General features: G+C 47.7%; 2 protein-coding genes across 2 annotated transcripts in view; both read right to left on the bottom strand.

Moving 5' to 3' along the window:
* LOC135819966 (uncharacterized) overlaps positions 1-14,796 on the bottom strand; it is a 27,908-nt gene extending 13,112 nt beyond the window's left edge. The window contains exons 1-10 of the mRNA XM_065333266.1: positions 14,361-14,796; positions 12,110-12,284; positions 9,402-9,755; positions 8,559-8,935; positions 7,296-7,409; positions 6,825-6,977; positions 5,285-5,440; positions 3,159-3,262; positions 2,669-2,774; positions 1,664-1,750 (exon numbers count right to left, since the gene is read on the bottom strand). Of these exons, the coding sequence (XP_065189338.1) occupies positions 1,664-1,750; positions 2,669-2,774; positions 3,159-3,262; positions 5,285-5,440; positions 6,825-6,977; positions 7,296-7,409; positions 8,559-8,935; positions 9,402-9,755; positions 12,110-12,284; positions 14,361-14,489 (1,755 nt within the window). The 5' untranslated portion in view covers positions 14,490-14,796. The remainder of the gene's footprint in view (positions 1-1,663; positions 1,751-2,668; positions 2,775-3,158; positions 3,263-5,284; positions 5,441-6,824; positions 6,978-7,295; positions 7,410-8,558; positions 8,936-9,401; positions 9,756-12,109; positions 12,285-14,360) is intronic.
* Positions 14,797-16,425: 1,629 nt separating this feature from the next.
* LOC135819965 (polypeptide N-acetylgalactosaminyltransferase 13-like) lies at positions 16,426-21,841 on the bottom strand. The gene is made up of 2 exons (XM_065333265.1): positions 20,175-21,841; positions 16,426-18,071 (listed from the first exon to the last, which is right to left on the bottom strand). Exons 1-2 carry the CDS (start codon positions 21,387-21,389, stop codon positions 17,499-17,501), a joined length of 1,788 nt encoding a protein of 595 aa, XP_065189337.1. The 5' UTR covers positions 21,390-21,841; the 3' UTR covers positions 16,426-17,498.
* Between the last annotated feature and the right edge of the window lie 1,436 nt (positions 21,842-23,277).

Here is a 23,277-nt window from a genome sequence, read left to right as displayed (position 1 = left end):
GGATTTTATTCAGCAGCACACCAGATCTGTTGTGGTGGTGTAGAGGTCAGCTGACACCCCCCCTCTCCGCCCAAATCCTCTCCATTCATACCCTCCACCCCATGCAACATACAGCAGGGGAGTTCTAATAAGACACACACCCATTGCTAGCAGGAGCATGCACTTAGTACACCAGGTTACTTCTTATCCTAATACCGTAAAACAGCACGAGAGAGCGGCCCACCATCTTGACCCTTCCTGGTCATGTTGTGTACATGTAGGTGATGTCCTGTCTGCAGGTCATACCAGTCATACCACACTGCAGGTCATACCAGTCATACCACACTGCAGGTCATACCAGTCATACCACACTGCAGGTCATACCAGTCATACCACACTGCAGGTCATACCAGTCATACCACACTGCAGGTCATACCAGTCATACCACACATGCCTTGAATTACACACATTGCACCCTGTGTAGTCAATCCGTACTCAAGTTTCCTGCAAGCGGATGCGAGCTCCACACACTCACAGCATGCTAAGTGTGACCTTAGCACACTGAGGTTATCATACCGTACACATTTACTTAAGCTAGTTGCACTCGGCCATACGATTTTCCTTTCCCTGGCCGTAAGAATCAAGGTGAAAGGGGGAGATGGGGCGCTTCAGCGGTACGTTACGGCACTTCATTATGGATCAATACACGCGTGCTCCAGGCAATGTGAATACTAAGCAAGGGAATAAATCATCAGAGTACGTATTATAGGGGCACTCTGGGAATATTTTCGGTGGTGTGTTCTCTTCATGGGGGCCTTATATGGCCCCAAGGAATGGGGAATCGCGAGAACTAGACCCAAAAAGTCGATATATGAAGCCAGAGAGGGCCAAGTTTGTCTCCTCTTTTGATGGTTTTGATGACGTCACGTGTGATTAGTACTCAAATTCTCTGCATTTGAAGATCTTAGTTGTTTGAATTTTCTGGTGATGAAGAACGATGAGGGCCAGGAGATTGGAGCGGACGACTTCACTGGTCCGAGTACGAGGATCCCGAAATTCTCTATACGCCGTGAGGCATATGGTCAGAACAGTTTTGTTTAGACAAGCTGACGCAAAGTCGGGGTGATGTGTAACGCATGTCAAAGGGCTGTCAATGCTAATAGCTGCAGCGCTCTCTCGACAGCGAAGGTAATCGACTGCCCTCTGCATCACCCCACATTTCTGGCAGGAACACCAATCGTTATCTCCTTGTCGACCAGTGAAGTCGTCCGCTCCAATTTCCTGGCCCTCATCAGGCTGCGCTTCTACCAGGGGCACCTCAGGAGGTCCTTCAGGTTCCTTAGAGTATGGCCGCAGTTGTGAAGCTTGGGAATGTTGACCAAACATCGTTCTTCATCACCAGAAAATTCAAACAACTAAGATCTTCAAATGCAGAGAATTTGAATACTAATCAGTAATCACACGTGACGTCATCAAACCATCAAAAGAGGAGACAAACTTGGCCCTCCCTGGCTTCATATATCGACTTTTTGGGTCTAGTTTTCGCGATTCCCCATTCCTTGGGGGCCATATAAGACCCCCATGAAGACAACACACCACCGAAAAAATTCCCGGAGTGCCCCTTTAAGTGGGTTCCGTTGCACTAGTAATTCTGAGCAGACTGCAACTAGTACCAACTACCAACCTTTTTCTCCATAAGTGTTGCTGTGCGTATGTGTTGTTCTTGGTGAACTTTACACGCTTGCAAATAGCTCTTCTGGGCCGGTAGCAGCTGCAACAAAGAATACACAAACACACACACACACATACACACACACACACACACACACACACGCACACACACACACACACATACACACACATGTACATGTACCATGTATACGCCCGTCGCAAGAGAAGCACGTAAATCTGCAAATGCACTGGATGTGCACCCACAGATTGTCTCTGATAGCAACGATAGCGGATCTGAATCTGAATGAAACACATATGTGCATACAGACATCGCACAGTCATACTAATAATGATGCTGCCATGGCTTGACGCAGCATTTAGGACAGAATACCACCGTGGCTTAAAAATAGGGCTGAAACGATCATCCATTTAGCCCAATCGCTTACTCTTTATCATAACGATCGATTATTCGATTATAATCTTTAAGAGGCCGCACCTGGAATATGTGCGTGGAATGGCCAAAAGTGGAAATATGTACAAAATTTTGCACAAAAATGCTGTGGCATGATTGTCCACTACATATAATGGACAGCGATGTTTGAACTCGCGCTGCATGCACTGCGCCTACTACGTCCTGAGCGGCTGCGACGCAGCGCGTGCAGTGTGTAGTACTGTGTACTATAATACTCTGCGCTGCATGCGCTGCGCGTATAAGAAATTAAAATTTAATAAAAAAACTGTGAAAAGAAGAAGGACAAAATGTTACGAGTTATGACTAACTGTCCACCAACGTAACCAGATCTTATACAGTCAGCGAGTGCGACAAAAATGGCACAAAACTAACAAAAAAACGCAAAATAATCGTAATCGGTAATCTAAACGATTGCTCGATCGTTAGAGTTATCAAACGAGTACTCGATTATTCGGTATAATCGTTTCAGCCCTACTTAAAACAATACTGAAGAAACACACACATACACACACACACACACACACACACACAAACACGCACACTTACATTGCCCTTATCCGGTTTTGCCGACTGAAGTTGCAGAGTAATCATCTCCCGTGTTTTCAGCAAGTCTATCAGTTTCTCATGCACCGCATCACGTTCTCCTCTCAGTCTGGGTGCAAGGTCAAGCACAGAACAATAGAATGTGGTAATATATCATGATGAAGTCATTTACAATGGAATGTTTGAATGTTGTCTTGCAGCTCGCACATGTGTGTGTGTGTGTGTGTGTGTGTGTGTGTGCGTGCGTGCATGCATGCGTGCATGCGTGTGTGCGTGTGTGTGCGTGCATGTGTGTGTGTGTATGTGTGAGTGTATGTGTGAGTGCATGTTTGTGTGTGTGTGTGTGTGTGTGTTTGCGTGTGTGTGTGTGCGTGCGTGTGTACGTGTGTGTGTGTGTGTGTGTATGTGTGCGTACGTGTGTGTATGTGTGCTACAGAACACAACACTTCATGCACAGTACCACAAACAAAAGGAATATCCGTCATAAACTTACGTCTGTAGTTTCTCCTGATAAGCAGTTGATGCAGTAGTAGTGTCACTACCAGTAGCATCTTGTTTTTTCTTTAGACTGTTTATGGTATACTGGAAACTGTCCAGCTATACACACAACATGGGAAGAGAGAGAGAGAGAGAGAAGAGACAGAAAGACAGAAAGGAGGGGAGAGAATGAAAGTAAGAGAGAAAGAAACAAGAATGTGTAGAGAAGGGGTGAGAGTGAGTGGCAGTGATGACATGTTAGCACATCAACGCCTAGATGACATCATTGTCAACACCTACAGTCAGTTTCAAAAAGATTAGCAATCCTGGCGATCGCCCGGGGAGTTTGCCGTCTTACTGTATGCGCGCTCGAGAGCTGGCTGGAAAAACTCACTGTGAACTCGAAGAAACAATCCGCGCGAAAGCATGAAAAATGACAACTCACTCACATCGGTACATGTACGTCTGGTTTACAACAAACGAGTTCTTCCTCGTATCGATATATGGAGTCAGAGAGGACATGTCGAAAGTGTGGCAAATTTTGACGAGCGAAATGGGTCCCAATTCGTTTCGTGCCCAATTTCTTTGAGCTGCGATGCAATTTACTCTCACGATGTGACGAAAATGACATCGACACAGACTCATTCCCAAGGCCATGACTTGGCAAAGCTATCCGTGCGACTTCGACGACATTTTGAGAAAAGCAGACGCCTGTGAAAGCTGATAGAAGACGGCGTTGACTCCTAAATTCAAATAAATTGGCGATCTTGAAATACTAAAATAATTCTCAAAGAAAAATCGATCGATCGATGTGGCGTTGTATTCAACAACACGTAGCTACAGCGCAATGACTTCCGTGTTCACTCACACCGTTTCAGTGTTGTGGGTGTGTTCACATGGCGTGAACCAATCAAGTGTCAGTAAGTTCGGCAGGAAACACGAGCTCCAACAACACCAAGTCGCTTGGCGCAGCCACCTTCTTTGGCTTGTACTTTTTGTACCAGCGTGATCACCAAAACAATGAAAAAAAAAGTATGACTTGAAGATAGTTTGGGATTTGAACTCACAACTTCATGGTCAGCAGACAGCATTCATAACCACACGACCAAAAAGGAACGGATAAATCGTGGGTTTTGATAAAATATCGATACTGACATCCAGGGCAAATTGTAAACCATGGGGAAAGGCCGGAAACCTGGCCGAAATTCTAACTCCTTAACGGCTGGTCCAATTGTTCCGAAACCTTCACAGAACAATTTGCCGTGTCCTAACAAGCCATTCTATGTACTTTGTTGTCCAAATTTCCCTTATCTTCATACTTTTTAAGACCAAAACCTGATTCCTAATCTTTTTGAAATGGACTATAGGTGACATCATTGTCAACACCTAGGTGACATCATCGTCAACACCTAGATGACATCATCGTCTCAACCTTAGGTGATGGCGACTAAAATCCTACCCCTGGTTTTCACGCTCGAATGCAGCACGGACTTCAGTGGTCTCTATTTCGTAGAGCTACAAGCGCATTAGACTTCATATTACGATCGGTTGGGCAAGTGACTGTGGTCTCTATTTCGTAGTGCTACCAGCGCATTAGACCTCATTGTGATTGGTTGGGCAAGTGACTCTGACTCTGAGCACCAGTGAGGAGAGACTTAACAAGGTGGAACCAGCTAGCTATCTGGACAATGAGTACGTCTACTGCTTACGTACACATGTTAACTTGCTTCGACCTCCGACATATCTGGAAAGCTACACGCGAGCTGACACGAAACATTGACAAACCGTTGCGACCTTATACACATTTTAATAGGCTGTGCACCTGGGTGCATTGAGCACTCTCACAAGCTGGCACCACTCACTCCGAGTGTGGTCTTACACATCTCTGCACCTGGGTGCATTGAGCACTCTCACAAGCTGGCACCACTCACTCCGAGTGTGGTCTTACACATCAGCATCATGATCATGAGAGTGTGGACTTATACAGCATCAGCATCATGATCATGAGAGTGTGGACTTATACAGCATCAGCATCATCATCATCATGAGAGTGTGGACTTATACAGCATCAGCATCATGATCATGAGAGTGTGGACTTATACAGCATCAGCATCATCAGCATGAGAGTGTAGATAGTAGTACCTGTTCACTAGCTCTCCGTAGCAATCCTCGTTCATCAATATCATTGACTAGATGCGACAGGAATAGTCGTGAGAATAGACCGTCACGTAGTGAGGCCTCCACTCCCGGTAGTACTCGTGCTAACAAGTTGTCCACTGATGTAGCTAGCATACCCTCCTGGGACACACACACATATGCACACACATCCACCCACACACACCCGCACACACACACACACACACACACACACACACACACACACACACACACACACACACACACACACACACACACACACATACACACACGCACACACACACGCACTTGTACTTGTACTTGCTCACTGCCAAAACTGGTCACGTGGGTCTCCCCGGGAGAGGGGAGAGAGACTCAAAAGGAATCTTGGAAAGATGACTCAATTGGCCATTGAACCACCCAACGGCCGACACCCCCTGAAATCCCCAAACTAGGGTGGACTTGAAATGATCCCACTTATGGGATCACCGCACCTCAGTAAGTGGGTGAGGACAAGGTGCAGAAAAAGGATTGACGGCATCAGGGTATCCGTCCTGGGATCCAACTGCAGGTACCCCTGCCCCCAGTGAAGGTAATACTTGGTACTAGTGTGGGTGGCTAAATCAGAGTGGATCTGATAAAAGCTTCACTAGCACCATTGATTACACAAGAGTTTATCTAGCCAGAAGTAGTCCATGGTTAACAGGTATGCATACTTCAAATAGAAAGTATATGAACCCTGAAACCAACAAAGGTGGTAGGTACCACAATACACCTTCAAGCAGCCGAGCCCGTTCGCAACAGGCCCAACACTATCTGGCATAAGTGTACCCACCAACCGAACTAGCTGGCACACGTGCACACACACACACACACACACACACACACACACACACACACACACACACACACACACACACACACACACACACACACACACACACAACACATACACACACCTCAGACACACACACACACACACACACACACACACACACACACACACACACACACACACACACACACAAACACACACAAACACACACACAAACACATATACACAAGCACGCACACCCCCATGTACAGACATTGAAAGGGGTTGAATGCATGAGTTGTGTATGTGTGGGTTGTGTAACTGTGGGTTGTGCATGTTTGAGGTGGACTGTCGTATTGTATTCAAAAAGGGAGATGACCATGGTTAACGGCCACATAGGTTGTGAGATGCAGCACTGCCCTTGCACACAGGTAATACAAACTCTGATGTTGGCACTAGCAACTATGTCATCCCTAGCAACTATGTCATCCCTAGCAACTATGTCATCCCTAGCAACTATGTCATCCCTAGCAACTATGTCATCCCTAGCAACTATGTCATCCCTAGCAACTATGTCGGCACTCATGCAGGTATTGGCCACAAGAGGACTTGTGTAAGACCAGCATTTCATACTTGAGCCCTTCTGACAAAACTCACCAAACCAGCCAATCCTCACTACATGCATAACTCTACTAAGAGAAAGCAGACAAGTGGATAGCAGCTGATGATTACCTGTCTGCTTTGTGCAAGTATCTCTTCACTGAGTGATTTGATGGCATCCTGCTGCTGTCCTAATGCCCACTCCAGCATAGAACGGTCACTTGCAGCAAATGTTACATACGGCAATAGGTGAGAGTGAAGGATTTGAATCAATGTCTCGATATGCTGCAGAAACACACGGATAAGCATACAAACGTGCGGAGGCATAGAACAAAATTCACTTTTGCACATACAGGTGCGTAGGCACATGGGGAAAGAGAACTGACTCAGCACTGGTTGTTTTTATTTGTTTTTACAACAGAATTTAGAAGGTTCATCATTCTGGGCTGACAGGACAGAAATGGGCTGTTGGACCCTGCAGATACGGGAGAGAAATGGGCCACTGGACCCGGCGGTTAGGGGACAAACATGGGCTGTTGGACCCTACAGTTACGGGACAGAGAAGGGCTGGCTAGTAACAATTCTACAACAAGTTCATCTTACATGTATTTTGCTGATCAGGCGTCCGTATCCATAGCGTTCCTCAATCCAGCGTGTATGTTCCGGAGTGTCTTTACTAACCACTTCCTTCAGTAACTGTTCACACAGGTGAAACATCTACAGAATGGGCATGCATGGATGCCCGTGCATGTACACGCACACACATACATCCACATATGCACGCACACACATACATCCACATATGCACACACACACGCACACGCACACACACATACACACACACACACACACACACACGTGCAAACAGAATGTCCAACCTAGCCATCACACGACAAAAGAAATTGCAACTCGCAGTAAGAATGGCAACAGAAGTGTGGCAACAGAAGCAGTAGTAGAAGCAGTAACGACCACAGCAACCCCAGCAGCAAAGATCTCGTTATCAACGACTGTGGTGGCACTAGCACTAGCGACTGTAGCAACAAAATGGCATCAACAGCGGCGACAGCAGCAACAGAAGTAGCTGCAGTAGGAGCAACAGCATCATCAGCAGCAGCTGTAGTAGGAGCAACAGCAGCAGCAGCTGCAGTAGGAGCAACAGCAACAGCAGCAGCTGCAGTAGGAGCGGCAGCAGCAGTAGGAGCAACAGCAACAGCCGCAGTAGGAGCGGCAGCAGCAGCGGCTGCAGTAGGAGCAACATCAGCAGCAGCAGCTGCAGTAGGAGCAACAGCATCATCAGCAGCTGCAGTAGGAGCGGCAGCAGCAGCAGCTGCAGTAGGAGCAACAGCAACAGCAGCAGCTGCAGTAGGAGCGGCAGCAGCAGCTGCAGTAGGAGCGGCAGCAGCAGCTGCAGTAGGAGCAGCAGCAGAGGCTGCAAGTGGAGCAACATCAGCAGCAGCAGCTGCAGTAGGAGCAACAGCATCATCAGCAGCTGCCGTAGGAGCGGCAGCAGCAGCAGCTGCAGTAGGAGCAACAGCAACAGCAGCAGCTGCAGTAGGAGCGGCAGCAGCAGCTGCAGTAGGAGCAACAGCAGCACCAGCAGCTGCAGTAGGAGCAACAGCAGCACCAGCAGCTGTAGTAGGAGCAGCTGCAGTAGGAGCGGCAGCAAAAATCCCCTCAGGTTACATACTTAGTGTAATGGTGACTACAAAAAACAAACTTGAATTACGTATTTTCTGTATTTTCCTCTCTGGTAGACAATAACTTTAGCATGGCCATGCAGTGTTGATGACCTTGATCAACAGATAACCTCAACTTGCGGTTTTCCCTTACAGCACACATGACATAACTATCAGAGGACGTACTCACCTCATAGACTACGGACGAGTCATACTCCAGACTATTCTCGACATTGGCAAGTAGATCATTGAGTGTAAGGATGTGTTCATGCGCAAGTAGACCTCCCATCACATCACTCTCACTGCTGCTGCTGTCACCATCACCAGCAGCAGCAGCAGCATCACCACCACTACGACTACTGCCTTGCTTTGCAGGTATAGCAATGCCGGTAGCAACATCAGCAGTGCCGCTAGTAACTGTGTTATCACTAGCGGTTGCCGCGGAAACGACATGAGCAGGAGCAGCAGCAGACGTATTACTTCCCGTTGACAGGTTGCTGGCAATGCTAGTATGGCTGGAGAATGTACTTTGAGCACTGGAACATTGCGATAAACTGCTTGTCAATTCTGAACGCCATAAAAAACAAACAGGGAGGAACACAGAGCATCTAGAAGCAGACAATGGAAATAGGGTGCCTTCAACTAGTCCAAATACATAGCCAACGCAGTTGGCGTGATTTGGAGTGTTTCAAGGTACGTGTGACAACAGCACAGCCCTGTCGGCATCGACACCATTGTCTGGGTTTGTTCATGCGTTGAGCCAATTTTGAAAAAAGTCAATGTGTAATATGGAAGTACTGCATTACATGATAAAGTACAGAATTTAGATAACAAAAGCTGCATCACATGCATGTGCATGTATGATGTGCATGTATGATCTCCCAATACAGCATGCGCATTGGTGACTTTGTCATTATCCAAACATTTCCCTTATCCGAACCCCATCTGAACGGTGTCCGTCCCGGAGGAGTCGAATAATCAATACTGTACTGTAATATCTGTACTCATTAAATGTAATATCTGTATTACTTACTGTCTGTGGAGAAACGAGAGTGAAAATCAGCTTGATGTTTATCATCTCGTAACACATCCATCTGTGCTCTACGAAGGCCTGATGCAGCGCTGTTTGAACGTGCCACGGCTGCTGAATTGCCAGCACCAGCATATCCCTGTGGACGCTTTCCAGCCGCTACAGATGCAGACGCAGCACTCGCAGCACTTGCAGAGGCAACGGCACCTTGTCTTGGTAGGGTGTTCGACAATCGGTGATCCATGCTGTCGTGCACGTTACCATGGCAATGTCCTCCTACTGTAGTATGCGTCTCCCATGGTGACTGCTGGGATGGACTTGAGGAACTTGTCTCCGCAATGGTTTCCAAGGGAACGCCTGCAGGGGCGTACATAGGGCGGTTCCCGGGATGCCCGGGAACCAGTAAAACAAATTCGATATGGGTAGAGAGAATTTTTTGATCCAGTCCCAGCGCTCACAGACTCACAGTGCAAGTGCATGCAGTGCATGTCTGGAGTCCGCCTGCCGGTCCGAGGACGGTGACTAGCCCAGGTGTGAAAGTGGTGCTGGGAGTGGGACACAGCGTAGATCTACTGAACTGGGCCATGCCTGAACCCATGATGGGTTCAACAAAGTCTCTAGTCTAGTTACATCGCCGGATTCCTCGATCTCAGAGTCAAATTTTCTTTTGGAGTTTGTTTTGACAAAGTTGGTCGTGTTTTGACGATGCTTTCGCTTTGTGGAAAAGAAAAATGAAGCGTCGACATCCAGAGGGCCAGCGCTCTATTCAGATCTATTTTGAGCTGCAGGCAAAGTGTGTAGCCAGTGCTAGTGGCGAAGGTCAAGCGATAGATGAGAATGCAGACGCAAGTGAAGTATGCATGCAACGAGCAGCGCTGAGGAAGAAATCGTCGGCGAAGCTGTAGAGCGACCGTTGTTGGAAGCTGCTGGATCATCCAAAACTTACTTCAATGACATGGGAGGGTGTTGGAAGGGATTCTGAAAGTCGACGTCCACAGTGGAATCCAGTCCCCCGAAATTTGCTGGACACGGAAAAGATTTCCGTCATCGACAATCGTTGTGCGCCACCGCAGGCGAAGGATTTTATTTCCTGTGCGTGTCCAGATGGATGGCAAACAGCGCCACTTTCAACTATCCTTGTTGGGGGAGTTACCCTGGATAGTCTTTTGACAGGCATGCAATGGTGGCTTCTGCTTGGCCTGTGTGATGTTTGCTCCAGATGATTCGAAACTTAGGCAGCTTTCAAGACTGCATGCAATCGTCATGCTGACCAAAACATCCATAAAACGGGGAAAAGTTCAGTCTTTTAAAATCATAAATGCGTAGCAATGACATCGTCCAGCAGCTTGTGGATGGCAATTTCACCCAGTCTGAGGAGGATATGCAGAAACTCTATGGGGTACGAAAAACAGCACTTCAATTGTGTGTAATGGTGGTTCATCAGTTGGCATGGGAACCACTCCTGGAGGCGAGCGGCGTACGCCCCTGGCCTGTATGCCAAATAGGGAAGGCAGACACAACGATATAATTATATATCTACCACTATACTTTAGTGACCACCACCATAACGTGGGATAGCGACAGCAGACAAAGCACCACCATCACATGGGATAGCGATAGCAGACAAGGCACCCCCATAACATGGGATAGCGATAGCAGACAAGGCTCCACCATAACATGGGATAGCGATAGCAGACAAGGCTCCACCATAACATGGGATAGCGATAGCAGACAAGGCTCTTCGAGTGAAAATTTCACTCCAATGGACTTGTGAAGAAACGTTTTGCAGACAGTACAGCAACAAGGAGGAGACTAATTTGGCTGTAAGCATTTCCTATTTGCTAGACTGATATCGACCATGATACATGTCCTGACAGGTAAGATCCCGTGTGCAGGATGTTTATAAGCACTCAAACTGGCAGGCTGTACAGTCGGTATTGCCGGCCATGGAAAGTGTGAACACTTGCAGGCACACTGCATAGCCCCAGTACGGGGACACTATGCAGTGTGTGATGCATAGCCACAGTACGGGGACACTATGCAGTACGGGGACACTATGCAGTACGGGGACACTATGCAGTACGGGGACACTATGCAGTACGGGGACACCATGCAGTACGGGGACACTATGCAGTACGGGGACACTATGCAGTGTGTGATGCAAGCAGGTACAAGTACTGCACAAGTACTGCACATGTACTGACTGGCCTTGAGCGGTCTTGGCTGTACTGCACATATACTGCAGGGGTGTCGGAAGGTATTCGACATTGGTGCGGCCATATAAAGAGGCGGGGGTCGGGGGGGGGGGGTATCCCCCAGGATTTTTTAAATTGGGTCCAAATAGCCCATAATTATAGTGCTTTAAAATCACAAGATGAAATTATTGGTGCAGCTTTGGCCGCAACCAAGAGGATATGTGGGCGAAGTGGTGGCCCGCCGATGTGAATGTACATGTATGGGTGAAGTGGTGGCCCGCCGATGCGAATGTACATGTATGGGCGAAGTGGTGACCCGCCGATGCGAATGTATTTGCTTGATGTGTTCCTAAACACGTCAGGTGATGCGACCGGTAATCCGGAGGATAACTTTACTTTTGTTTGGCGTCACCTGCAGTTCCGACGCCCCTGTAGGCCTGTGCTGTAGCCTGTACACTAGCCTGTACACTAGTCACTGTACACTAGTACACTAGTAGTAGTGTAGTGCAAGCTTACCATCCATGTTACTGATCACATCATCGTCACCACAGCAACCACTGTCATGACTACCCACTGCTGTCTTGGCAAGGGATGCGGCGGGTGATGTCGTTCGTGATCTGAGAGGGGAGTCGATTACCCAGGTTAACATGCTCTTTCTTACATCCACCGATAGATAGTCGAGTAAAGACACCTACAGCAGCAGCAGCAGCCACAGCCAAGAGTACAAACAAGCAATCAGACATGTACACACGAAATTGTGACGGAAACAAACACAGAGACTGATAGCAGAGTTCATGTCAGGCTGACTAGGTCACAACTGTGAGCAATAGATGTGTTGGAGCTAGGTGTCAGGTCGTTGAATGGCTCAGTACCCTTGTCAGTTTGTGCCATATTGTCGCACTATCAGACTGTTTCTTATCTCGTTCCCCGTGGTGGCATGTTTGTCATAACTCATGACATTCTGGTCCTTTCTCTTATACATGAACAATCAAAGGTATAATATCACCACTCCAGATGTCCTGCATGCAGATAGAACCTGCAGGAAGGCAGGATATCCTGGTACAGTGCCAGGCAAACACAACTGACACTCAGCGGCATCAAGTCTGTACTGAGTTGACAGTCATATCCATGTGCACCCGTACAGGTTTGTGCACAAGCAGCAGATAGTGGAAATAGCGTTCTTCACAGTGACCCATATGCGATGCACAAAGGCAATGAACATTACGTATTACATTTCACACTACCGGTAACCATGGTAACTCTCTTGCTGCGTTTTGCCATACAGGTAATGACATTGCAAACTGAAGTACAAAAATGGTAACTTGAATAATTCTAGAAATTTCATTGAAATGTTTCACCAGGAAATACCTGGATCAGGAAATGCATGCTCAGGAATTGGAAACATGTTTTAGTACACGGCACCACTATACTAGCGAGATTCCCAACATAATACACATTACATGAGGCATTCACTCGGCTAGTGCTGAAGACAAGAAGACCTCCACCACATCCCCAACACCACCGCTCCCTGGGTTCTTTCTGATAAGGGGGGGGGGGGGGGGCATGGGCACTGGTTTAAAATGCTACTTTGTTAGAGTTGCTACTGGTCTGATTTGTACTCAGACTCGAGTCATGGAGTCAAAGATCTAATTTGCCCTTTTTGTTCTCGTATTCATGCTCAGTTCCATACAACACATGTCATACTAAAGGATCGTTCAAGTCATGCGAAAACACCAATCCCCCCACCCCACGTCGCATAGTGCATTGCATCGCAGATATGAAAACACCAATCCCCCCACCCCACGTCGCATAGTGCATTGCATTGCAGATATGAAAACACCAATCCCCCCACCCCACGTCGCATAGTGCATTGCATCGCAGATATGAAAACACCAATCCCCCCACCCCACGTCGCATAGTGCATTGCATCGCAGATATGAAAACACCAATCCCCCCACCCCACGTCGCATAGTGCATTGCATCGCAGATATGAAAACACCAATCCCCCCACCCCACGTCGCATAGTGCATTCATGCATCGCAGATATGGCGTTGCACATTTGTGGGTGGTACAGTCAGACCTCGTTTATCCGGATCCCTCGCCATCTGGTAGAAAATTGTTGGTTACCGATTTACAGCATATGCCATGCACATAATACAGTATGTGTGTTCGATTATCCAGTTCCCTCGCCTATCCGGATATTTTCTGGAAAACGGGTGTGTACCATGTACATGACTGTAGACCATGATTTAAACAGTGTTGTGCCATGTACTGCATGTAGACCATAACACGGTGAAACTTCTCTATAATTATCACCATCTGTACTACAGCTGTACTACAGCTGTACTGGAAATCAACTTGACAATAATATTCAGCGCATGTTAATTCTCGTCTAATTTCGGGTTGATAATTTGAGGGCTAAAATTAGTAATAGTATAATATTATGTACCGGTGTGTAGATCTACATAGAATGACCACTTCAAGTGTATTGAAATAAGAGATCAATCATGACATGAAAATAGTTACACACTAATTATTGGCATGAATATAACGTCATGTATCGTTTCGTGGACGAGTGACAACCACAACAATGTCCACATTCAAAGTCCAGTTCTGCAACAGGAACATTTCTCTTCCCCTTTAAAAGTATCTATTTTCAGATTGACCGACTGGTCATTCAGTATTCGTCGCCAAACTCAACAAGTGGATAAGTCGAAACTTCCAGCAGCAGCGCGGCAACATCATCAGTATCCGAGGGTTAGCTTACCTTATACCATGGCGTTGGCTCGACATTGCTACAGTCCAACGTCACACTTCCAACTCGTACCTCACATCCACTGCGTATTTCCACATCGATCCATACACGTTGTTCGCCATCCGTTAGTACAAGAATCATATTCGCTGCAGCGCTTCACTAGCCGCACACATCTGTAACTGCCAGACCTAGACACCAAGGAAAGTCAACGCTAGCGATTTACAACTGCAGCTCGTGTTCACAATCGGCTGCTCTCGCAATGGTAGACTGCGTGTGAGGACAGCATTCTGCCGACGTTTCCTTCAGTTCAGACCATTGAGTGATCGAGTCGCACGCTTTTCTGCCAAACGACCCCAGGGCCAAAGGCAAAACTGCAGCGATGCCACTCTGGCACTACGCACTACGACCTAGACAGGCACTAGGCATCGCTCGGTGCTCGATAGGCTGTATCCTGGTACATCATGTACATGGTATCAGCCAAGAAATATCTGGTTGCACTTGCAGTGCATGCATGCAGTGGATCCTCTGATCAGTGACTGTACAACCATGGCACAACGGACACGTAGATCTACGTGCACGTAGATTGAAGACAAAAATCTGGATTTATTTTCTGAAATTATTACGAACATAACATCTTGGTGCTTATCCGGATATCCGATCAATGAACATCTGGTTTGCACGGGACAATAACAATTGTAACAGCTGTGCTAACAGTCCCCGTGTCTCACCATCTGTTACTTATTGGGATGATAAACAGCCTGTCCACTCAGACGACTAGTCGACTCGCTTCTTGTGAACTGCGGAAGGGTAAAAATAAAAAGAGGAAACGTGGACTCGACTCTGCTCATCTGCGTGCAATCGCTAGTCTGTGGGCGCTGCTAGGCCTCGCGACGACACAACGTGCAACGTCTGCACAAGCATAACCCCGGGTTATGTACTCTTGCCGTCTTGGGCAGTTGAGTTGGGGGGACTGCATGTAGTAGAGTGGAAAAATATTGGGGAAAATATTTATTGTGTTTGCAGTTTCTTTCTTTCAATTCATATCTGGCTTGCAAGTGTTGAGTTTCGGAGAGAAAAGAGCAGTAGACCTACGTAACCATGGTAACGTGGCATGTGGCCTCTAATTTCCCGGGCTTGAAAGTGATGACGTCAAAACGGCCAGGGAGTAGTAAGTTGACATCAGATTTCTATTTTTGGATCCACTAAGGTGTGACTTTGCTATTGCCTAAGTATGTGGGTGCATAGCAACCCACTCATGTCGCATGCAGGTGTGACTTTTATTTCGCCACCAGTTGTAACCCCGCCCCCAGTAGCCAAATCAGTCAGTTTCACTGGCTACATCACCATGCTGTGGGTAAGACCGCTTGAAATGTGCTTGGATCCATACAAAAACTGGATCCAAGTGGATCCAGTTTTTGAATTTTTGAAATTATTGCTATGCTGTGACGTAGCACTTTCAAGCCCTATACACTGTACAGTACTTTGAAATTCTCTGTGAAGTCCAAATTTGAAATTGCAGTACTTTGCCCGAAAAAAGAGGCTTTGTTAGCAGAGTACGAGTCTGCAACCGATTGTACAATGTTGTTGTTGCTATTGTTGTTGTTTGGCTTGTAGTTAGACAATACCGTACATGACATTCTGCAGTGAAATGTTTATAAGGTCGTGTCCGCTGTTACACCCAGAAACAAGACAAGGTCGTGTCTGCTGTTACACCCAGAAACAAGACAAGGTCGTGTCTGCTGTTACACCCAGAAACAAGACAAGGTCGTGTCCGCTGTGGACTCATCGCGTGACTGCATTATGAAGTGGTATAATATGAAGCATACGGCAGTAGCAATAGTAATGATCATTGATCACATGTACTTGTAGAAGTGACTACAGGAGTACATAGCCAGGGCCACTGCTGCTGCTGCAGTGGTCATCTGCCAAGTACAGTGTACAGTACTAAGCTGATTTCACATGCACGACCCGCGCACACAAGTGCACATACACACACACACACACATATGACGCACAGCATGCACTACACTCAGCACCGTGACAGCACACGTAGATGTGTGCCGCGTGCGTGTGTGTGTCAAAGCGGGTGGGTAGCCCTTTGGAGTTCATAGCCGAAAGTGTAGCCATCGGCTAATCATAGTTACATTATTACAAGTAATAGAATGATAAACAAGATACTTCAAAAGTAAAAGGCAAGACAATCTTAAAAAGAGATATAAAAAAATCTACCCTACAGAATGAAGAGATTGAAGTTTAGGATTAAAAATAGATATTATGACAAAGATTTTCTGGTTTGTCATAGTGTCAAGTCAAGATAGCTCACTGCTGAGCGTGATGCTAGCAGAAACAGACGTATCAGCAGCATCAGTCAGCAACAGTCAGCAATCGGTGCCAGGAAGAGAATGTGCACACAGTGATACACGGCTACGGCGATAGCACCTATGCCACAGAAAGACTTAACTCCGCGCGCCAAGCATAGCCGAGCATAGGCAATGATATGAAAACACTCTCTCTCTCTCTCTCTCTAGAATAGACTGGATACATACAAAGCTTATAATCGAATGAAACAACAAACGCCAGCAAGCATTCAGAAACTCAGCTCAACAAAGCGTGTCTATTACAGAACAACAACAACTACAACCCAACCAATACTGTACATATATGTACAATAAAGAATATGGAGAGCGCAACGGCTCATCTCAACGTGAGGCTAGAGAAACACAACCCACAGTATCTCTATATGTAGCCCTTGGTATGGCTTAGGGAGAGCTCTAGTGTATGTGTGTGTGTGTGTGTGTGTTTTTTGTGTGCAACACACATTGCTCTCATATAAGGACTGCCGGCGGTAGCTAAATTCCACCCCAGTACTCTCTACAGTGAATGGTAATAGTCATGTAACGGTGACGGTTGATTAGTGCACTACTTGTTTCCATAGCAACAGCAAAGCACTAACATGGTGGTGGTGTGTAACAACCTGTTGTGTTGACGGCAGCAGCAGCAGCAGTTCAGCACAGCTGAGCTGGACAGTCTCAATTCCCGCACAAGCAGGTAAACACACTCATCCGGGGTTGATACCGGCACTGATACAGTGGAAGAAAAGCCGACAGTTTGTCCTGCCACACTGATTGCCGCTGGGACACTTGTTCAGGGCTAGTTTTTCATGATATCTTCGTTGTACTCTCCAAACTCCCATATTTGGGAAGGCAGATTGGCATTACATGGTGCTACTTTCAGCAATGTGCTGCTGCCTGCTGCTTCCCGCTCAAGACACTTGCCTGTGGCAGCATGCTTGATGACGGTGCCCCGGCCGCTGTGGTCCCACTTCTGCGATTGGTCTTGATTGCAGTAGGTGAGAATGACTTGAGTGCCACGTGGTATAGCACAGCTATCGACACGACGCAACGTACGGCTCTTAGTGTACCAGAAGGCTTGATTGGATCCCATGCCGTGGCATTGGTACACACCGATCGGCTCTCCACCGTCGTTCTTGCCCAGCGTATCAACACACAGGTTGGTGGCAGGATTCTTGATGTCGCCCCAGGCTCGCATGCGCTGCTTGTCGGGAACGTAGAGTTCAGGATACACCGTGTCCAAATACCACTTCATAGACTTGCACTTGAGATTCTTGCGAAGATCAACACGTTCGCTTATATCCCCATAGTTGCGCTTGCGTGCATCCGGTCGCAGGCGATAGTAGATCTCCTTGTATTCATCCAACCACACCTGTACAAGAGAGTATGACAGGCAAACAAACACAAGCAGCCAGCGGCGGCAACAATGACACACACACACACGCACACACACACACACACACACACACACACACACACACACGCATGCACACACACACGCGCACATATTCACGCATGTGCAAACAGCAGCAGCAGCAACAGAATAAATGAGCAATGAAACGAGCAGCAAAGCATCAATAACACCGGCATAGATACAGTAAAACCTGTAATGGCGACCACTTTTCCTTGTCACGGACGCATTCACATTCAAAACAGCTCGGATAAGGCGACCACTCGCCCAACGCGACCGACGACCACCCACCCGCGTTGCACACTGCTAGTACCGTAAAATCCCGCCAGAGCGCCCCTGCCTCCTCGACGCTTCAGGTGGGGAGGGGCGGATGGGCGAGTCCTACTTGCCGCATTCAGTACTACATGAAAAAGTACTCCCCCTACGAAAACTGTTCGTGCATCTCGTACACCGACCAAAAGTCAAGAGCCAGGAGTAGTACAGACCCGTCGAAACTCAGGGTTTGTGCGATCCCTGGTCAAGAGGGTGGGCAACGTTGCGTACATTTCCAACGGGTTTGGGCACGTGTCTGCAGACTGAGTGCAGTACAGTACGGCATCACAGAGTCATACGAGGATACAATCAATCACTTCCCTGACAAAAAGTCAGGGAGGGGCGGATGGGAGAGACGGGGCGCCCTGGCGGGATTTTACGTTACATGTAAATGTACGCATTGCATGGTGCACCATGCATGGTAGGTCTACACATCAGTGCAGGAACTGTGTAGATGTACATGGTGATTGCACCACAACTGACAGGTCTGAGGACCCCAGGCACATGAGTCATGCTAGAGAGGAGAGTAGCATAGCAGTAGGTGGTGCAGCAGCGTGATACACTGATCAAACTGAGATATATCACATGTATTATGAAGTGGGTATGACCACGTCACCCACTCAACCTGGATAAGAAGACCACCTGGCCAAGGTTACCACGTTTTCTCGTCCCTTGAGTGGTCGCCTTAGACAGGTTTCACTGTACAAGCGTTAGTGACCCATCTAGGGAATACACGGAAGTGATGTCTGCAACGGCTCCATAGCCATTCGACAAAGGGAATGCCGGGAAGCAGTTAACCCTTTACCATCCGACCAAATTTCCCCAGCAGTCCCAAATGCAATAATTCTCACCTTATTCTGAGAATATCTTCGGCTCTAATCAACCAATTTTCACAATCCTGGGCATTCTGGAAAGCTCTCCACGAGCTGCGTACATTGAGCTCAAGCAGGACACTACCGAGATCACATATCCAGCGCCAGGGAGCTTCAAATACACCCCATCGCTGGATATACGAGGAAATTCTCTCCTCGCCAGCCATTTCTCGCTCCTTCATCGTAAACATTCCAATTTTTTTTGCTTGAGTTTCTTTTCATGCTGCCCACGCGCTCAAAGCATGCCAAAGTGACTCAGCATGTCAGGAGAGGGGAAAACCCCCGCTCAAGGTCAGTCACTCGTAAAGAAATTCGACTTTTGCCGTAGCTGAAATGTCGAGCGAAATATCTTTGGAATGCGACATCGCAGCTCTTTACCGATTGATGCAATGGAAAGCTGGGCTCTTCGGCTTCTTCCTAGATACTTAGTTCTTTAAATTCCGACAAGAATTGATCGAGTTACGAATGTTTTAGTGTATGCTTGTCCATCGATCTCTAGAGATCGATTCAAGTACACACGGATGGTAAAGGGTTAACAGCCATTCAACACAAGCGATGTCCCCAAGGGGTACATGGCCTGTTAATACAATTACCCACCTCACCTCTCTATCATCATACATCTACAAATAGTACCTTGCACAATTTCATTGAAGAATTTTTACTGGTTCGAATCCTGGTGGTGACAGTCAATTTTCTCTTCAGACTTTTCCCGTTTGTGTCTTTCCCCGAAACCAGAATCGTTGTTAGTCATGCACGTACATGCATGTACATGCACAGACAGAGAGACAGACAGGCACAGACCGAGGGACAGACATACAGATAGACATACACACATACACACACACAAACACAGGGTCATGAACACACACGGGTCACAAACCTCGGCAAGACGTAGAGCATTGCGAGTAGTTGTCTGATCGACACCGTTTGGAAATGAGATTGGCGACTGACGTCTGTATACGTGACCAACACGACTGCAAGGCACTATCTCCAACCGGCCACCACACTGCCAAATACGGAAACTCATCTCAAGATTCTCACTGCCCCAGATATCCATCTCGTAATCATACTTGCCGAGATGGTCAAAGTACGATCGGCTGATAGCGAACAGCCCTCCGGCCATTGTGGGTGAGCGGAATTCGGATGTCTCATCACGCACGTCCAAGTTACGTATGCGATCTGGGATGGACTGCCATCGGAAGATCAGATTCCAATTGAACGATCCCATGACGAACGCATTGCCGACACTCTGGTAGGTGAACGTATCTTGGTTGACGATATCAATCACCGGACACACGACATTGCTCCAGTCGGCTTTGATCCGCGCTGCCAACGGTTCATACCAGCCAATGTTTGCTTCAATATGACAGTCTAGGAAGACGAGCACATCACCCTTAGCCTCAGCCGCTCCGGCCATACGAGACCGCGTCAGACCCATGCGCTTAGCTTGGCGAATAACACGGACGTTAGGCAACTTGGCGACGTAATCATCCAGCGGTTTTCCCAAATGTTTCTTATCACTAAAGTCATCCACGAGGAGTACTTCTTCCAGCAAGTGTGTCGGTGTCCGTCTCAGCAAGCTGATAACACTACGCAGCAATGCCGACCATGCCTCATTGCGGAAGATGACAATGACTGAACACTTGGGTAGCTGTGGAGGGTAGTTGCGGGTAGCGCACTTGTAGTGACGAGTGTCTGGAATATCACGATCTAGCGCAATGCGATCCGATTTGTACTTGTTGAAACCATAGTGCGAGTAGCCTTCCTTGGTTTGTTTCTCACGTTGTTCATCAGTCAGCTGCGGTTGTGGGTCTGAATCCCACGCGGGTGCCTTCATGTCAGGCCCTTGCTTTGCTACAACGAGTAAAGATTTGACTGGGGCGTTCCAAGACTGATTGCGGATAGCTGCAGGCCTGGTGACGTCATCCTTGATCCGCAACTGCCCATCCCCATCACCAGCTACGAACAATGAACCAGAGTGCTCCAACGTATCACCTTTGTTGTGCAAGGACATGGCAAACCACGCCAGACCTATAAACCATGCTACGCACAAGACGCCGATCAGCGACGACAGGTTACACCGTCGTTTCCCCATGCCGCACAAAACAAACTAGCAGTATCACGGAATGTATGTGCACTATCACCAGTTACACGAACACGACATAAACTTCCTCAATGCACTATCACCAGTTACACGAACACGACATAAACTTCCTCAATGCGCTATCAGCACCATGAGTTACACTGAGAGCATGATTATAAATCTATCACCTGTCCAAAGCCTGCAGTAGTATGGTCGACTGAGGAAACTCTCAAACAAATACTGAATATTTCGCCTAGCTGGCAAAGAGACTTCACAACTGTGGACGGAATCCAAAACTCAACGGCTCACTGGGCACAGTCATAAATGCGACTGAACAGATTAGGTCAATCGCCTTGTTGCTGTGTCGTTGGTATTTCTTCAACAACTGTTTCACCGGATACTCGAGTAGTAGTCTCCAAGCAAATATACCATGCATGAATTACACAAAACAGTGAAAATGCAAAAGTACAGCAAATCAATGATTATTCCGCTGAGAATTTGAAACAATGAAAAAAAGTGGCATGCCATGCATGCGCTTTGCTTGTCTTGTGATCACATGCTAAATCCAGTGGCCACTGGCCATATCATGTGCATGTGATATGATGACGTGTGTCCCTCCACGTCACGGTACGGGTACGCGGGTACCGGGTACGCGTAGATCTACGCCGCTCGTACCGGTACGCGTGCGGGGCCGGATCCCGCCGCGCGCGGGGGTACGCCAGCCTAGCCGCGAGTCTAGTCACGTGCGCGGTACAAAAATGTCCGGGTAAGCCTCTTGTACGGGCAAAGCGCCGTGCGAAAACTCTCTAGTGGCACATGTTTGCCGCACGCAGGGCGTTACATGCAAAGTCGCACAGGAGCCGTTACACAGGTTTCTATATTGCCGCAGTCCTTTTTTTGCTATTGCCGCATCACTTTTTTGCTATTGCCGCATCATTTTTTTGCTTTTGCCGCATCATTTTTCCTTTTCATCCACATTGAAGGCACAGAAATTCAGTTGCTATCCAACTGTTACAAACCCGACGGCAAAGGGCGACAACGATATCAATAGAAGACTGTATATTTTAACTATCAGAGTGCAAAACGACCTCGGGAAAGAAGAAACCATTGAGATCGCCAACCACTGAATGATGCGCCTTCGAGTGTCAGGACTTCCTGCTGCGCGTCCAGTTTTGAACTTTTCACCACGCGGTACACGTGCTTTCACAGTTTTCAGCCTTTTTTTTGCAGTGCAAACTGCAATGAAAAGATCGCCGCACCCCGCCGGACGCGCGTTACGAACTCAACGAAAATTTGTCGCACTAGCCTGGTCGCGCGTTACGCCGCACCCCCCTGCGTTACGCGTTACGCGGCAACATATATTGCCAGTACGGTACTAGGCATTTCCCAAATCGGCCCGTTTTTTTCGCCTAATCGGCTTTTCGATCGGCTATTGAAAGAGAATGTCCAAATTCGGCCATATTATGAGCCCCAAAGTCAGAATTCGGCTCAAGGCAGTACTTCACCGGTGCACCGCTCGTAACACAGTGTACATTTACATGTACATGCACGCTTTAGAGGCACTAAAACATCGATTTTCGGCGAATGAAATGAATGGACAGAGCATGTCACGTCAAGCGACTGGGGATGGGGGAGATAGCCACCTCGCAGCCACAGGCAGCGTACTCTGCCTTCACCCGCGGCCTCCAGAGCAAGTTTGCCGCACCATGCCCGGTCTCGCTGAGCAGTTAACGCCGCTCGATGATGCAGTCACCAACTGCCTTGCTCCTGCTCTCCTTGGCCGTCAGGTTAACGACACGGAGAGGGCAATGATCGCCCAACCATGTCGCCACGGCGGTCTGGGCCTGACACCTCCATCGTCAGTTGCCCAGCAACACGAGTCTTCAGTTCGGGTCTCTCA

Source organism: Sycon ciliatum, chromosome 6 (genome assembly GCF_964019385.1).
Source record: "Sycon ciliatum chromosome 6, ocSycCili1.1, whole genome shotgun sequence".
In the NCBI taxonomy this organism is placed as follows: Eukaryota; Metazoa; Porifera; class Calcarea; order Leucosolenida; family Sycettidae; genus Sycon; species Sycon ciliatum.
The sequence above is the reverse complement of the archived record's forward strand: the minus strand, read 5'-3'. Positions and strand labels throughout refer to the sequence as shown.